At 38.2% G+C, this 19,060-nt stretch overlaps 1 protein-coding gene across 3 annotated transcripts in view; it reads right to left on the bottom strand.

Annotated features, from left to right (window-relative positions):
• Window positions 1-7,092: 7,092 nt before the first annotated feature.
• IL15 (interleukin 15) overlaps window positions 7,093-19,060 on the bottom strand; it is a 174,805-nt gene continuing 162,837 nt past the window's right edge. For all 3 annotated transcript variants that reach the window (XM_027770339.1, XM_027770337.1, XM_027770338.1), the window contains exons 6-8: window positions 13,317-13,361; window positions 11,274-11,411; window positions 7,093-7,471 (exon numbers count right to left, since the gene is read on the bottom strand). In XM_027770339.1, the coding sequence (XP_027626140.1) occupies window positions 7,361-7,471; window positions 11,274-11,411; window positions 13,317-13,361 (294 nt within the window). In that variant the 3' untranslated portion in view covers window positions 7,093-7,360. The remainder of the gene's footprint in view (window positions 7,472-11,273; window positions 11,412-13,316; window positions 13,362-19,060) is intronic.

Raw genomic sequence — 19,060 nt, 5'->3', positions numbered from 1 at the left:
AATGTTTATTAGAGGATAAGTAATAAGTATGTGGTAATGAGCAGGTTACACATATATTATTATTTAAAAAAAAACCTGTAACCTGCACAATTGCTTAAAACTTAAATGCATTTTTCCCAGGAAGACTGTCTTCCCATGGCATTGTTTACACATAGTAATTACTGACCTACAGTCATGGTAATGGCAGCAGCTGTTCAGTGTGGCTGCTCAGGGCACATTCTCTACACACAATGCACTTCCTTGAAGCCATCGCCTGGGAATTCAGCCACTGGTCCTTGATGTCACTTCTTGCAAATATTCATCCTTTTGAGTACATTTTCTGTTTGGTATTGGAAATAAAGATGACATAAAAATGCAGTGACTCCTTAGGGATCAATTGACTCTGCTAAGGACCTGAGTGACTTCATGACAAACCACGTTTTTGACACCCAATCATATACCTTGGAGAGTGATAAGCTCAGCATGGTGACAAGGGGTTACACTTCATCTTACCTGCCCTGTTTCAGAGTATAGAAGACCTCTAGTGGAAGGGAAAAGGGTCTTCTGCTTTGCAAATGTACTTTCTCTTACCAAAAGGAAAAAAATTCCTCTACAATGGTCATGTCACCTATCAAAAAGCCATTCAACTGAAAAGGAAGGAAGGGACTAGGATCACTTTGGCTATTTAGATAAAGTTTGTGCCTGTTAACTTTCTGTTTCCTAGGAGAGATGGTTTGTTGTCTCCATACTTAACATGGGAGGTACTTAAGAATCAAGGCCAAGGGGCTAGCAGGTGGCATAGTGGTTAAGGTGCTGGACTCATATGTGGTTGACAGTAGTTCAAGTCCTGGACCCGGAGGCTTGAAACTTATGCCAGGAATGTGTGCATGCATACCTACAATTCCAAAAGGAGAGCAGAGGAGAAGGGATTGCAGCATGGTCATCCTCCCTGGGGGGAAGGGGGTTGATTTCTTGCTTTCTGTCTCTCTGGCAAGTACACACACTACTCTATAGCAAAAATCTCACTCAAAAAAAAAAAAAATAGAATCAGTGCCAAATGACCAGCAAAGACAAACCTTTTTCTGTTTTGAAATGAGCAGCTCATGGAAAACATGATATTTTTCTTGTTATGCTTCAGCGTGGATAATGGGTCTGTGGTTTTCACTCTTTAATAAACTCTGAGACACCAAGAGCTTACATTATATTGAAAAGAGAGGATTTTTTTTCAGAGATGTTTAAAGCAATGCTATTAATAATGCTGTGTATAACAGCTGCCTTTATTTATTCATAAATACAGCACAAACATCTTACTTGTCAAAAGGAGAGGATTTTCTTTTACTATAAAAAGATAATTAATTCAGGCTGGATAAACTTAATGGCACATTTGCCATCTGGGCAAAGCAAACAAAACACCAGAATAGAATTGTGAGAAGAAAAATATAATCAAAATATGGAATAAAAGTACATGCTTAAACTTTATTTTGATTTCTTAAACAACAAATAATTTTCCACCCCAAGTATTATACTCATGCTTATTTGAAAAGAAATATAAAAGGCAATAGGGCATAGAAAAATACACAGCTGAACCTGGACAAAAATTTTAGCTGGTTTCTTTTTCTTTTTCTTTTTTTTTTAATTCTTACGCACCAGTAACATAAGCAAAATGTTTCCAAGGCTCTGCCTCTCTTCTTGTTCATACTCATGAGGGACAAAAACTTTTAGCAAATAAAATAAGATCAATAAAAGCATTCTCTGAACTTTAAAAACCTGTAAAAGTATGAGGATTGTTATTATTACAATCAGCCTAGTGTGTCCTTAGAGAGAACTCATGCCTCTCTTCTTGTTCATACTCATGAGGGACAAAAACTTTTAGCAAATAAAATAAGATCAATAAAAGCATTCTCTGAACTTTAAAAACCTGTAAAAGTATGAAGATTGTTATTACAATCAGCCTAGTGTGTCCTTAGAAAGAACTCATAGACACATTGGGAAATTTGACTATATTAAACCAACATTGGAAACTCACCTTGGCTAATGATCATGATCTTTAAAACTCCTCCGTGTCAGCAGGTGGCATGGTAGTTAAGGTGCTAGACCCACACATGGCCAACCATGTTTCTAGTTCCAGGCCTGATGGCTTGAAAATTATGCCAGGCACGTGTATGTGCACGCCAAAATCACAAGAAGAGAATGAAGAAGGGATTTTAGCATGGCCATCCTCCCCAGGAGGTGATTTCTCACTTTCCTTCTCTGTCTCTCCAGTGAGCACATGCACCCTATGGCAAAAAACTAAAAGCAAAAAAGATCCTTGATGAAATAGCACCTGTCCTATAGAACCATCCCTGCCCTGTCTTTTTTGCCTTGAGGCTCTCAGTTGTCACTTATACAGAAATGCTGCTTCTTACCCTCACCTTAGAAACAGGAGCTTTCAGAGGCCCATAGGTGGCATGGTGGTTAAGGCATTGGTTGGCCATGTAGGAGTCCTGGACTGATAGTCTGAATATCATGTCAGGTGCTTATGTGTGTATGCCCAATGTTCTGAGAGGAGAATGGAGGAGAAGGGATCGTAGCATGGCCATCTCTCCTGGGGGCTGGCATACTGGATAAGACACTGGACTCCCACATGGGCAACTACAGTTTAAATACCAGACCTGGTGGCTTGAAAATCTCACTGGGGGGAACCAGCAGTTAGCGTAATGGCTATGTCGCTGGACTCCCACGTAGTCGACCGCGGTTCGCGTCCTGGACCCGGTGGCTTAAAACTCACGCCGGGCGCGTGTGCGTGCGTGCGTGCCCAAGATCCCGAGAGGAGAACGGAGGAGAAGGGATTGCGGCGTGACCATCACCCCTGGGGGGTGATTTCTCGCTTTCCACTTCCTCTCTCTCTCTGTCTCTCTCCAGTGAGCACATGCACCTTATCGGGGAAGGGAGGGAGGGAGGAAGAATTGATAGAAACTGAATAAGCACTCAAGCTGATTAGTTTGGTAACTCCATGAGGGCAGAGATTGGTTTTCTTCCTCACAACTATACCTGTAACACCTAGAATGATGTTCACACACAGTAGGTTTCCAATAAATACAGTTACACTATAACTGAAGGAGTGGAGTTAAATTGTTAATGAAAGAAAACAGTGATGATGACGATTTTAAGAAGATAAACCTGGGACCAGCAGATGGCGTGGTAGTTATGTCGCTGGACTCACACATGGCCAATCGCAGTTCAAGTCCCTGACCTCATGGCTTAAAATTCATGCTGAGCGTGTGCATGCATGTGGCTAGAATCCTGAGAGGATAATGAAGGAGAAAGGACTGCAGCCTGACCATCCCCCCAGGAGTGATTTCTCATTTTCTGTCTCTCTGTCTCTTTGTGTCTCTCCAGTAAGCACACGTACCCTATAGCAAAAATAATCTCTCTCTCTTAAAAAAAAAATGAAAATAAACCTATACGGTGACACTGATGAGAATATTCTGAGTGTTGACACTGTTTTTTAAAAAATTAAATGTACAATTTTAAATTCTGTGATGGTTTATCAGTAGAGAGAATATGGTAGATACAAGAAGCTGTATGGGTCGGGTGGCGGAGGGATTTGAAAGAAAGTGGTTAGACACCAAAATGCATGTAGACAAAGGCAATGCATTATGGGATAGCATACCACAGTGAAGTACAGTAAAAAATGTCACTGGCTACACAGTATATACTTAAAACAAACAAACTGTACAACTATGGGGTTATCAGAAAAGTCATGACATATTCTTGTGTTTTTCTATGCAAAAATGTATCATGCCTTTTCTGACGACCCAGTATGATCAAAGGTACACAACACAATGCAATGTTCAATGTGGAAGAAGATGAATATGTATATATCTGTGATTTGATAATCACACGCTCTAGCTTGCTGTGAAAAACCATGCTATACCCCATGAAAATAAATTTTAAAAAAATTCTGCTCCTTAGATCAACCAGGTAGCATGGTGATTAAGGCAGCTGGATCCCACATGGCCAACTGTGCAGTTTGAGTCCCAGACCTGGAGGCTTGGGAAACATGCCTGGAAACATGCTTGGGAAACATTCTCTATTCTCCTTTCCATTATCCTGAGAGAATAGAGAAGAAGGGATTGCAGTGTGGCCATACTGCTTTGGGTGGGGAGGGGTACTTTCTTGCTTTCTCTCTGTCTCCAGGGAGCACGTATATGCCCTATGTGAATTTGAAATAACAAAATTCTCCTGTGCAGCACTTTCCCCTTTAATTCCTCTAAGTTAACTTATTTTGAAATGCAGAGTTGAAAATACATAGAATAAAATCATGATTTGATTAGTGGGTCCCTAATTTTTTTCTAGGTTGCATCAGACAGAGTATGTAATTATGATTAAGAAACTTTTTTGTGCAGCCTAAGTTTATATTTTATAATAATCTCCTTAGCCAGGACAATTCAGTCTTCAGGTACATTCAAAAACATTGAACCAAGGCTGCTGCTGCTGCTGCTGCTGCTTCTTTTTTAAAGAATCATTTAATTTTATTTCTTTGTTTTTATTTACTTATTTTAGTTTGACCAGAGAGAGAGAGAGAGAGAGAGAGAGAGAGAGAGGGGGAAAGTGAGAAACCGAGCCTCCAGGTCCAGGACCCGAACTGCAGTCAGCCATGTGGGAGTACAGAGTCCTTAACCCCCACGCTACCTGCCAGCCCTGAGCCAAGGTTTCTTGGAAATGGACTTTTCTGGGCAAAACATTTTTATCTGGTAGGCATTGTTAACCATGACCAACCTATGAGTCCAGGGCATTTACATAAGCCTGACATAGCACTGATGAAAGGAGAAAATGCATTTTCAACTACATCTGTTTGGGGTGGCAGAAGAGGAAAGGGAACAATTGTGTTACTGGATTTTCATATTGTATATGCCGGTTTGTTCTTATGAGTTATTGAATTTGATGGCCATAAACAGTAACACATCAAAACATATAAGCCCTTCTTATGACAAGAGCAACAGCAGCAAAACAAAATAAATGTATTGATTTAATCCTCTAAGATAAAGAATGAGTCTATAAAACCAGACCTGTGAATGGGTTTCAAAGTTCTCTGGGTTCACAAATAATGTGTTGGTTCTGTTTGTATTTCCATGTTCTCTGCCTCCTAGCCCTTTTGGTTTATTGCTAGAAGAGTGTAGAGATAATATTCTCTCATATATTTTTTTCTTGACCTGAAATTAAGAAAAGACAAGGACATAGTTCATCACTATGACTTTGACGTTAAACTTCATTTTTATTAGGCCCACCTGTGCTTGTGGAGGTTATGTGTATGGTTTGGGGCCTTCTTTCTTATACGTAATGCAATGCAAATATTTGGAGAATTTAGGGTAGTAGGTAAGAAATAAACCCCCATGTCCTCTAGGCCAGTGACACTGGGCGGATTAATTAAGGGGGATAGTTCAAAAAAAGGCAGATTTTGAAACACAAATGAAAGACTGAATTTGTTAAGAGTACAAGCATGAAAGATAAAATTTAACTTGTTTTACCTGATTACTTTGTTCCTTAAGTTTACCAAGAGTGTTTAAAGATCAGGGCCTACGCAGTGGTATATTGGCATCTCAACGGGACCTACATGGGGTCCTGGGTTCAGATCCTACAACTTCCCGGAGCATGAGAGTTCATGAATGTATGCCTACGATCCAGACAGGATGAAACTGGGAGGTGGATTGTGGCAATGGGAACTCTAGGGGAGGCGGGGGTGGGGGGTCCTGTCTCTCTTTTCCTGTCTTGCTCTCACTCACTTGGTGAGCATGGGAGAATGAGTTCCAATCTGAGGACCAGATTAGAAATTTAAGAGTTGCGATGATGCATTCTTCTGACTTTCTACCATTAAAAAAGCTAGAAAAACAAAACAAAAATATTTTTAAAAAACAAAATTCCATCTCAAATGATTAAAAAAAAAAAAAAAAAAACCCTGCCACAATCCTGACCCATATCCCTTAGATATTGATCTGAGATTAGAGAGTAAACTGAGAGCCAGCACATGAGTTCTTGAAAGTTAAATAGGACACAGATTTCTCCAAAACTCTCTTGAAAAATATTTACCAGCACAGTTTGACTAGAGCAAGGAGGTGCATGAACATGGAAGGTGCATGGGTGATGGAAGAATGTTCCAACAGAGAACCAGGTTGTGGAATGGAGGGCAGACCATCACCTATCCTATAGCCTCTTGGGAAAGCTGCCAGAAGTGAATCAGGGTGTCAGAAATGTGTAATGTGACACATTTCTAATGTGTTCTAATAGAACACATTAGAACACAATAGAACACAATAGAACACATTCTAATAGAAGAGAACTTGCTAATTATAGACAGTATGGTATAAAAAATGAAAGTCAATTATTTTCTGTCAGATAATGTTGGGTCCAATAAGTCAGCAGGTTGTTTCTGCCCACCCTCCCCATAAACGTGGCAAAAAAAAAAATGTGAAAATAAAATACCTATACTTGGGAGATCATGAGATATAAAACGTCATTTTTGCAACCATCAGTTTTCTACACACTGTTCTACCTACTGGTGAAGGTATATTCCTGCTACCAACTCTTAAGGTTTACTACTGCTACTACTGCATGGGATCAATAGATGAGATGGTGATTAAGGCACTGAACTCCCACGTGGTTGATCATGGTTCAAGTCCCAGACCAGGAGGCTTGCTTTCTCACTCCCCCTCCCCCCATCTCTCTCTGGTGAGCAAATGTACCCTATAGAAATCAATAATAATAATGAATAAAATTAAATACATTTTTAAAAAGTAGTGATGCAATTATATGGCAATCATTGTAACTTTTCTTTCATAATAAGTGCTTTATACATCAATCACTAAGTTACAGAGTAAAGCCACAAAGTTCACATAGCTGCTCTTTTTTCTCATTGGTAGCCAATTCTTGCTATGGGCACTACACATAAAAGTGAAGTAAGTGGTTCTGGAAGTCAGCGGTCCACCCTGGCAAGAGCACACCGGTGCAGTTCCTGCTCTGTCCTGATGGTGCTCAACTTTATCCACTTGTTACATAACTGGACTATCACCCTTGAGCAAATGCCCCCCCCATCTTCCTAGAAGAGGTAAATTATCAATGTGCTTGCAAATGACAAAATATCTATACAATTTTATTTAACACTTTATGTTACGTTACAAAATATACAGTTTAATAATAAATTAAATGAGCAAAGCAGTTCAAGGGAAGTTCATAGTCACTGTGATGCATTTGACAGTTTGCTGCTTTCATTTCAGAGTCCATCTGATCCAAAATACTGATCAGCTTCTTGCAAGAAAGACGTGATTTGGCAGCACGGTTGAAGTACAGAGTGTTTTGTTTTGTCTAAGCAGCAGCAGGACATGCTGAAGAGGATCAACTGCAATCAAGAAGGGTTGATGAACATTTGTACAATATGTACGAAACTCCGCAGAAATTCTTTAATATTTTTTTCTTCCAGTTCCTCACATTCTTTGCATCCAGACTCTATTATATTCTGCCAAATAAAAAGAAAAGATTAGATTGGCAAGTGTGATAGACTCCCTTCTTGGGAATATCACATCATTTAAACCATATGGTGAGATCTTAAGTCATGAAAATTTTGGCAAGTTAATATCATATTAGCATGAACTATGAGAAAAGAAAACTAGGAGACTCAATATGGGCTTATTTTTCCTATAATGGATTAAGAACATTGTAAACATAAGCCATGTCTATCAGGCAATGAACTTCCTGCTTAGATCCTTCAATGATTTCTCATTATTTGTCCCTAACATAAAGTCCAAGCCTTCCTATAGGGGATACCGGCCTTCTGTGAACTGTTCCTGACCTATTTCTTTCATCTTTCCCCATCACCTCAAACACTGTAAGCTAGAAACACTGAGTGAGCCTCTGCTTTTCCACCCAATAGCACACATCGCACTATTAGATTCCTACCTTTGCTTTTCTCTGTTATATTCTTTCTATTTTAGCTGTTATAACTAACACTTAAGATTATTCAGGCACTTTCGGAACCAACAGTTAGTGTAATGGCTATGTCGCTGGACTCCCACGTAGTCGACCGTGGTCTGAGTCACAGAGCCGGTGGCTTAATCTCACGTAGGGCACATGTGCGTGTGTGCCCAAGATCCCAAGAGGAGAATGGAGGAGAAGGGATTGAGGCATGGCCATCTCCCCTGGGGGGTGATTTCTCGCTTTCTTTCTCTCTGTCTCTCTCTGTCTGGTGAGCGCACGCGCCCTATAGCAGAAACCTCTCCAAAAAAATAAAAGATTGTTCAGGCACTTTCTCTTGCAGAAAGGCTTCCCTGAGTCCCTGAGCTCCCTGATCAGAGCTCAGTGTCCCATCTCCACACCTCAGAACTCCTTGTTTGACCTCTCCTACAGCACCTCATCTATCATATTGTCATTATGGAATTTTACCATATTTTATACTACCATTCTTTAAACTCTCTTTCAGAAGAGCTGGGCCATATATTGGACCATCAGAAAAGCCATGAATTTTTTTTTTTTAATTTCTATTTTTTTATGTTTTTCTATGCAAAAATGTGTCATGGCTTTTCAGATGACCCAATATTTTTTGTAACCCTAGCATTGAACATTGGGTCTGACACATGGTAATTACTCAATCATTATTGGTTGAACTGAATCATTTAGGTAAATGTCACAAATTGTTATATTACAAATAAAATCTCAAGGCTAACCAGAATGTTCCAAATGTAGCAATTATGAATGAACTTTTTAGAGCAAATCTGAACCACAAAGGGTATGCCAGCAAAAATCAAAATTAGATTCTACATCCATTAAGCACTTGGAATTTGGATACACCAATATTTATCAAGCATGTACTCAATGCCAAGCACTGTCATATTTCATGCAATGCTTTTCTAGTGATCTTGAAAATAATCATGTCAGATAGGAAGGCAAGGGTATTAAGTGACTCGTCTCAGTTGACCATCAGCTAGAATTCTCCACATCTAGGGCTGAGGACTGTCAGTCTTGCCACACATTCTAGTACATATGTCACACAATGTTCTGATGAGGGTGACTATCAACAATTACATCAAGGAGCTCAAAACTGATATGTCCCCAAGGTATCTGCTGGATGGTTCATTATTTCCACCGATAAGCTAGAGATAACATATAATGGGAATCTCCTAAATGTTAACAAATTCATTTCACGGGGCCAGCAGTTTGTGTGGTGGTTGCGGTGCTGGACTCCCACCTGACCGACCATGGTTTGAGTCCCAGACCTGGAGGCTTGCTTTCACTTTCCCTTTCTCTCTCTCTCTGTCTCACTCTGGTCAAATTAAATAATAATAATAATAATAACGACAAATAAAATAAATGCACCTTAAATAAATAAATTCATTTTACAAATATACAGAGTATGAGTATATATGAGGCATTGTTCAAGGAATTGGGATATGATACTGGCAAAAACAAAAACATCTGTCCCCTTAAATCTGGCATTATATAGTAGGGAAAATCAGATAATACCCATTAAATAAAATATAGAGGATGTCAGGTAGTAGGGGTATGCAAATAAGGGGACAGAGAGTGCTGAAGAGAAGAAGGAGTTGCAACTCCAAACCGATGACATCCCTGGGAAGGTGACATTTAAGCAGAGACCTAAAGCAGCCTGGTATTTCCTGGAAAAGTCAAGCTATCTGGCCGCACTAGCCCAGGGTCTCTGCACTTTCAGTTCCCTCTGCCCTCACACATCTCTGCAGGAATCCTGAAGGCTCATGCCTCACATCTTTGTCAAATGTCAGCTTATAAATTGGACCATCTCTAAACTAGAACCCCAGACCTCCTTACCAATCTTATTGTTTTTCTGTTGGACCAAATAAGTATCTGATTTTTTTATTCATCTGTTTATCAATTGTTATTTATATTTCCTCCATTCTGAGAAATAGGTAACGTGGATTTTTTTCGTACTGCATTCCAAGTCGAATGTACTTAGAAATGAATCAGTTTTATTATGCTTTCTTTGCTTTATTCACCTTGGTTTGGCCATTGTGTTTTACCATGAAAGCTGTAATTCTTTGTACTCCAGGGTCTTTGCGCAGCTAACCCCCTAGTCTAACATGAGAGTCCATAATATGTGCTCCTCTGGAAATTTCTATTGTTCATGTTGCCTGGTGTGTCCCAACTGACACTCAAATTGTTGATATTTTTATTATGTTGCCTTTTCAACATTCCTTTTCAGTAGATAAAAACACACTCTGGGGGCCAGCAGGTGGCATAATGGTTAAGGTGCTGAACTCCTACATGGCCGACTGTGATTTAGAGTCCCAGATGCTCAAAATTCCAAGAGGATAATGGAGAAGGGACTGTGGCATGACCATCTGCCCTAGGGGGTGGTTTCTCACTTTTTCTCTCTGTCTCTCTGGTAAGTACATGTGCCCTATAGCAAAAATCTCCCCACTGCCCCGCCAAAAAAAAAAAAAAAAAAAGACAAACTCTCAAGTAAAAATATTTCGGTAATCTTTACAAATGTGGTTCTCCATTTTTCTGGCTGCGTGGATTGGAGCAAAAGTTTCAAGCTTCCAGTGCTACAAGTTCTTCGACCTTTCAATAGAAATGAGGGGGACCAGCAGGTGGCATAGTTATTAACTGCCACGCGGAAGACCGCAGTTTGAGTCCCAGATTCAGTGGCTTGAAACTCACACCAGGCACCTGTGTGTGCACACCCAAGATCCCAAGAGGAGATGGAAGAGAAGGACTTGTGGTGGGGCCATCCACCTGGGGGGTGATTTCTTGCTTTCTGTCTCTGTCTCTCTCTGTCTTTCCGGTGAACATACATTACTTATAACAAAAACCTCTCAGAAAAAAAAAAATTTGAAATGTGGACAACAATCATCCCATAGATCAATTATGGGTATTAAATGTGAATATTTAAATAATCAGTTTAAAGCTTGAAAAATAGTGTTTAGCACACAGTAATAACTCAATAATGTAGCTTATTATTATTCACACTGTACACTTGATTGTGTAATTAAATTAATGTCTACCCCCTGTACTTGATCAGAATAGTTGGGGTCAGCGACCTGTTTGGTTCACTCCTTCCCTTCAGTGCTGAAACACACTACCTGGTCGTATTTGATAATCTCCTTACCGAATAAGTCAGTGAACAGTTTAGGAACCGGGTCCATGAGGTCACTTTTGAACACCACTCTGCTGGAATTGAACTCTCTCACCTGAGTGCCCCTTAGAAGGACCTGCTTGTCCACTGGTGACTTTTCTCAGTCAAGCCATAAACAACCGATGTAGCTGTGTGTAATTATTGGATAACTCACCCCATCAGAAGATAAGCTGCTATTTGCCAGGATGATCAGGTTTTCTACTGTTTCGTTAATAACTGTATTTCTGGACTCGTGTGAAATAACTTGTAACTCCAGAAGGAAGCACTTCATCGCTGTTACTTTGCAACTGGGCTAAAAATAAGAGTCACATAGGACCATTTTATTTTGAAAAATAAAACTTCTTGTTACTCATTTTTGCATTGGTATAATTCGATTTTTAAAAAGTCAATTCAAGTGTTTTATAATGACTCACAATACCCTTAAGAAATATCACACAGGAAATAGCTTATTATTTTTTTTCTTTTGGCTTTGAAATCAAAACCAAAACAAACCAAGAAAAAACAATAGTAATAATAAAAAAACAAAAAGAATGGTGATATTGTATAGAACAAAGAACATAAAACTAAAAGGCGTGAAAATAGGCCACTTTTTCTCAGTAAACACATTTCCCCTGTGGAAAGGATAAGAAGACTGGCCCTAGACTCTGAAAACATCCATATAGATGATGCATTTGTAAAAATGTTTAGAATAAGGATGTATTTTTAACATTTTAAGTAGTGGTGCCTGCTAAGGATATTATTCCTATAAGATTCAAAGTTCCAGAGGCAGAAGAGATTCCAGCAAATGTATTAGAAAAATCAAAATAGGAATTCTGTTTACTAACAGGCTGGCCAAATCAGAAAGGGATCTCTTAGGTATTACAAAACTGTATTTCCCACAAGAGTTACTTTAACAAAAACCTGAAAAGAAAGGGACTAATGAAGCTCTGAGGATCCGAACAGGACTTGGACTCTGTGTCCTCAATACTTTGTATGGTGTCTGGACCCTCCAGGCACTTAACTAATGCTGACTGAGTGCAAACAACCGGTGAAGGAGCACACCCACAACCCGCACTGCACTACTGGTACTCCTTACCCTGCAGCAGCTGCTCAGATGGAATATTGTTGCCATATCAGCCATAGTAAAACTGAGGCTTGGAAACCACTAGTGTCTTCTATGATCGCACAGGTAAGAAGCAGCTGAGTCAGTGTTTCAGTCTAAATGTTAAGCTTAAGTTCTTTCTACAGTCCATGAGTTACAAGGCTATCATCATGCAAAAAGTACAACCTCGGGATGGCGAATGTTGGTGGTTCATTAACAAGTGACTACTTTTAAAACAAAAATTGCCAAAAAGAAAAGAAAAAGAAGAGAAGCACGTTGAAGCCAGAGAAGGAAAGCAATTTCTTTGGGCAGCGGCACTACCCATCAAGTGGTTGATGAATATGTTTTTTTCTTGTTTCTGGCTATGGCTGCCAGTGCTTCTTATGGAGGGGGGAAAAGTCTATTTAAAAGAGTTTTAATTGAGGAGTAACAGAGAGAAAACTCAGTGTTTCAAATGCACATGACATTGTTTTCCATGTGGTGAAGATAGGAATTCATTTCTTGGTTTTAGTAACAATCCATAGGGATGGAACCAATATGACTGAAATCCTATATGCCTGAGGCCATGTCAGTGTACTAACAAAACAAGTTCGAGATCATTTTTAAATTTTAATAAGTTGTATGGATTATGTTTGTTTTCTCACATACAGAACAATTAGAGTCATTTTATAACAAACGTAGAGATCCTTGCAAAATGTAAAATGTGGATGCCTTTAAGCAATTGGTAGAAAGTATCATTAGAGATTGTGATACACTGCAATGCTGGAAATAACTGATAGATTGGATATTTTTAAACTGAATAAGGTATCCTGATTTTTACATTTAATTGCATCACGATCTAATTGCATCACAAAAATGTATGGCATATTTTGTTTAACATTGATGGAAAAGGCTTTTTACTATTTTGATTTGCCACCATTATAAAAATAGCATTTATGTAGTGCTTTGTCCCCATATCCCACAACCTCAGCAATCACTTAAAAAATTTATAGGTCATACATTATAGGGACACACCAAAAATCAGATTTTAAAACTACACCTACTTCAGTTATCAAAATATGCTTCTTAAGTTTCACACAAATTATAAAATTAGTCATGGAAAACAACTATACTCACATGAGCATCACTTTCAGTATATAAAGTAGCATCGATATGGATAGACTGAAAGGAAACAAAATCAGATAATATGAAAAACTATCTCCTGCTTTAAATATGATGAGAGCAACACACGCTACACTAAAAAAAAATCTTTAATTTTTTTAATTTTCAGATCATTTTATTTCCAACTATAGGAGAAAGTACAGAGATCTTGGTTCCTTTCACCATCTCCCCCAGTAGTAAAATCTTGTACAAGCACAGTACATCACAACCCGGAAGGCAACATTGATATCCTCCCACTGCCTTCTTCACATCTCACCAGTTTAATGTGCAACAGTGTGTGTGTGTGTGTGTGTGTGTGCACACAAGCACAATTCTATGCAATTTTACCATGTGTAGACTCACATAACCACTACCCCAGATAAGATGCAATATAAATTTCATTTCCACAAAGATCCTCCTGCTGACTTTTAACAGCCAAACCCACCTTCCTCCTCAATCTTATCTTTTTAACCTCTAGCAATCACTTCTCTGTTCCATTTCTATGATTTTGTCATTTTAAGAATGTTATATAAACAGAATCATACAGTATGTGACCTTTTGAGATTTGCTTTAAGAAAAAATTAATAGGGTTGTTATTTTGGAAGCAGTTGTGGATTTACAGAAAAATGTTCAGAAAGTATAGAGTTCTCCTTTTCTCACTTGCCCTCTACCCCAGTTCTTCCTATTGTTTCTTTTTCTTTATTCATGCTAGAGCGGGTACACATACATGAGAAAGACACAGTGATAGAAAGAGACGAGAGAGAGAAGCATCTTCCACAGGATCTGGTCATTCTGTGATCTCCTTCCTCAGTCCTCTATCCCGTCTGATTTTGGACACCTGTGTGGTGTTTTTCAGGCTGACTGGGTAGAGCAGCAAACCCTGGGCACATTGTGGGGTCTGGCTTGTCTTGAGCAGTGCATTACCACTGCACTATAGGGCTGACCCACCCTATTGTTATAATCTTCAATTAGTGTGGTTCATTTGTTATAAATGATGACTCATTATTGGTAAATTACTATGAACTAAAGTCTATAGACTATCAAGGTTCATTTTTTTGTGTGTAGTATATTCTAGGAGTTCTGACACATGTATAATGAATGTATGTGTTATTATGGTATTATATGGAATACTTGCACTGCCTTAAATATCACCTATACTCTGCCGAGTCACTCCCTCCTTCCCTCTTAACTCCTGACAACTATTCATTGTTTTTATTGTCTCCATTATTTTGCTTTTTCTAAAATGTCATATAGCTGGCATCATACAGTGTAAAGTCTTCTTTAGATGGACTTTTTTCACTTAGCAATATGCTTCTAAGGTTTCTCCATGTTTTTTTGTGGCTTCTCAGCTTTTTTTTTAATTTTGTTTTTTCCTAATCACTGCATAGTATTCCATTGTATAGAGGTATCTTGTGTGTTCATGGAAACTGACATTTTTGGTTTTATTTATTTATTTATTTATTTATTAAAAAAATTTTTGTATACATTCAATCACATTATTTAGCTTATGAAGTGAACATTTTAATATGTGAATATTTTCACTTGCTGGAAATGCATGCCACAATACAAGTGTCACGGTGTGCTCCTTTGCTCGGTAATACTCTATGCAATGATATACTGATAACAGAAATTTTGAATACAGCTCTAGGAATAGTCACGTGTGTGGTTTTTGTGAAAAGCTAAGTGCATCTCCCTGGGATCAATACCCGAGAATATAATTGTTGGAACACGTGACAAATGCATGTTTTGTTTTGTAAAAAGCTGCCAAACTATTTTACAGATTGACTATACCATTTGGGGTTCTCACCAACTATATATGAATGATCCAGTTTCTCCACATCTATGTCAGTGTTAATGCTATTTTCATTTATATTTAATTGGCATTAATCATTATTTTGGGGGCATATTTATAGTCACATAATGATATGTAAATGTGGGGGGGTTGTTTGTTTTAAGGCAGGGTCTCACTGCTCACTGTCGTGATTCTCCTGTCTCATGTTCAGCTGGAAATGAGGGTGCATGCTACTAAGCCTGATTCTTTTTATTAGGGTGTTACTATGTTTCCCAAGCCAGCCTTCAGAGCATGATTTTCCTCCTGAGCTGACCAAATTCCTGGGATTACAAGTGTACGCCATGATACCCAGTCTCTAGACTAGACTGGGAATACAACCCAGGTCTCCCATATGGTTCTAGCTAATGGAGCACAATGTCTTAGCAGGGCATATCACTGTGACTGGGCCTGTCAATGTAGTGTTTTCCTGTTTCATTTGTTTGCTTGCTTGTTTGTTTGTTAATATTTTTTATTTTAATTTCTTTTATACATTCAATCACATATGACACTTAGCTTGCAAAGTGAATATTCCAACATGTATATATTTCTCACTAATCCAGTTGAGAATAACACACACCCAGTTTTTGCACTTTCTCCCCCCACATGTGGGACAATCTATAATTTTTCCTCTTTAGTTTGGAGGCCTTTTATTTTTCTTACCTCATGTCTTTTTATTTTTTAATTTTTTTCTCGCTTGACTGATTTGACTACATATCTAATACCAGGCTGAATAAAGGTGGTGAGAAAACATATCTTCTTTGTTTCCAACTCTACAGTAAAACCATTATGTATGGTAACTCTAGGATTTTTGTACAGAGATTCTACTGAGTTGAGTAAGTTCCCCTGCATTCCTAATTTACTGAGTAATATTATCTTGAACAGGTGTTCTATCAATCTCGGAGCAATGATGATCTCCTAAAATGAGTGTATTTAGGTGTCTTTTATTTTCTGAATCAGATCATGTTCAATTGTTTTAAGTTCTTTAAATATTTGGTAGAATGTACCAGTGAAATTAGCCAAGTCTGAAGATTCTTCTTCAGAAGCTTGCGTAAGATGAATTTAGTGTCTTTAGTGACTATAGGAGTGTTCAGATTACATATTCCATCTTTGTTATGTTCTGGTAGTTTGTATTTTTTTTTTAAAGAATTGGTCCATTTCCTCTTAGTTGTCAGATTTATGAACATAAAATTGTTCATAGTTTTTCTCATTATCCCCTTAATGACTGTAGATTCTGTGGTGTTAGCCCCCAGTGTTGTTACTGATGATTTGTGTCTTCTCTATTTTGTTTTTGTCAGTCTTCCTAGAGGTCTCTCAGTTTTACTGATTTTTCCAAACAATCAGCTTTGTTTAATTGATTATTTGCTATTGTTTTCCTAATTTCAATTTCATTAATTTATACTTGTAAGTTTATTATTTCCTTCCTTCTGTTTAAGTTAGTTTATTTTGCTCTCATTCGAGCTTCTTGAGATGGTAACTTAGTGTATTGGCTTGATACCTTTCCTCTTTCCTAATATAATAATTTGCTTTTTAAAAATTTCCCTTGCAGTATTGTTTTAGCCGCATCCCACATGCCTTTTTTTTTTTTCAGAGAGGTTTTTGCTATAGGGCATGTGTGCTCACCAGAAAGTCAGAAAGAAAGAGACAGAGAGACAAAAAACAAGAAATCACCCCCCAAGGGGGATGGCCACACCACAATCCCTTCTCCTTCATTTTCCTCTTGGGATCTTGGGGACATATTCACATGTGCCCAGCATGAGTTTAAGCCACTACTAGGTCTGGGATTCAAACTGTGGTCAATTACATGGGAGTCCAGTGACAGCCATCACACCAACTGCTGGTCTCATCATTCCACATATCTTGATATGTCTCATCATTCCACATATCTTGATATGTTTTTGTCTTAAGGTGCATGTGCTTGTTGTGGGGGGCATATGTATATATATATATATATATATTTAAAAAAGAGGTTTTTGTCTTAAGGTGCATGTGCTTGTTGGGGGGGGCAGAGCGAGAGAGACAGAAACAGTGAGAGAGAAAGTGAGAAATCAATCCCCAGGAAGGATGGCCACACTGCAATCCCTTTTCCTCCATTCTCCTCCCAAAATCTTTGGTATGCATGCACATGTGTTCGGCGTGAGTTTGAAGCCATTGGACCCAGAACTCAAACCACAGTCAGCCATGTGGGAGCCCAGTGATGTAACCTCTGTACCATCTACTGGCTCCCCATTCTCTCTATATATATTTTTAACATCCTTTGGCAATTACTCCTTGACTTATGGGTTATTTAGAAGTATATAATTTAGTTTCCAAGTGTTTGGAGATTTTTCCACTCATATTCATTTTATTAATTTCTAGTTTTATTCCATTATATTCTGAGAACATATTCCGCATGATTCAAGTTCTGATGCAGTTTCTGACATTTGTTTTATGGCTCAGGATATGTTTTATAGGTGCTTAGGAAAAAAAAAAAGTAAATGACGCTGTTGTTAGGTAGAGTGCTATTATATTAGATCAGATCTTGTTGACTGGTTGTGTAATATCTTATATGTCCTATATAATTTTCTGACTAGCAGTTCTATTAGTTACTGAGAAAGAGGAGGCGAAGGCTTCAGTTATAATTGTGGATCTATCTTTTTCTCTTTTCTGCTCTATTAATTTTACATCATGAATTCTGATGCTATGTTGTCTAATACACACACATACATTTAGGATCACTATGTTTTCTTCATGGATGTATCTTTTGTCATTAAGTAATGTCTCTCTTGACTCCAGTAATTTCATTTTCTGTGAAGCCTACTCTATTGTGTAAAATACAAGGGAGTCTTCAAAAACTTCATGGGAAAAAATGGTTATTGTGAAAAATAACTATGCATGGATTTCAAGATTTTTTTGTACCAAATAAACTTGTACTGACTTGTTGTGACATGTCTGAACAAGATCTAGTTTGCTCTAACAATGATAAGACAAATGATTAACAGTAGAAACAATACACAATACCATAGACATCTCAATTAGTTCGACATATACAATTCTGACTGAAAAATTAAAGTTGAGCAAACTTTCTGCTTGAGGGATACCAAAACTATTGTGTCCAGATCAGCTACAGATAAGGGCATGAACTGGAAATTTTAAGCAAGTAGGATCAAATTCCTGAAACATTTCTGTAAGAATTACCAGGAGATGACACATGGCTGTACTAGTATGATCCTGAAGATTAAGCACAATCAAAGCAATGATTACTAAGAGGCTGAAATGCCCCATTCAAAGCAAGAGCAGGCTAATCAAGAGTAAAGGTCATGCCAACATTTTTTTTTGGATACTCAAGGCGTTTTGTTAGTTGCCTTCCTGGAGGGCCAAAGAACAATAGTACAGGTCTACTATGAGAATGTTTTGAGAAACTGAAGCTTTAGCAGAAATAATTCCCAGAAAACCTTTACCAGTGAGTCCTCCTCCACCATGATAATGTTCCTGCTCATTCTGCTAATCAAACAAGGGCAATTTTACAAGAGGTGCAATAAAAAACAATTAGGCATCTACTTCATAGTCCTGATAGGCTCCCTCTGACTTCTTAAATCCTAACTTTAAAAAATCTTTACTGGGCTGTCGTGGTATATTGATAACATGACACTCTGCAAGAATGACCCACAGGGGAAGATCCCAGGTTCATTTCCAGACACCTCCCTGAGTATGCCAAAGCATGTATGTACCATGGCTGGAGCTGGGGTCAATTATGGTCAAGATTTTGTTGGAGCTGCTGTCTCTCTATCTTGCTAATGAAATAAAAATCTTTAAAATAAAAACTATTTTTTTTCAGCAAATAATGGAAAAATGACAGCATTGACATGGTTAAACTCTCAGAATCCTCAGTTCTTTAGAAATGGACTAAATG

The sequence above is a fragment of the Tupaia chinensis genome, unplaced genomic scaffold, assembly GCF_000334495.1.
Source record: "Tupaia chinensis unplaced genomic scaffold, TupChi_1.0 Scaffold000127_2, whole genome shotgun sequence".
In the NCBI taxonomy this organism is placed as follows: Eukaryota; Metazoa; Chordata; class Mammalia; order Scandentia; family Tupaiidae; genus Tupaia; species Tupaia belangeri.
The sequence above is the reverse complement of the archived record's forward strand: the minus strand, read 5'-3'. Positions and strand labels throughout refer to the sequence as shown.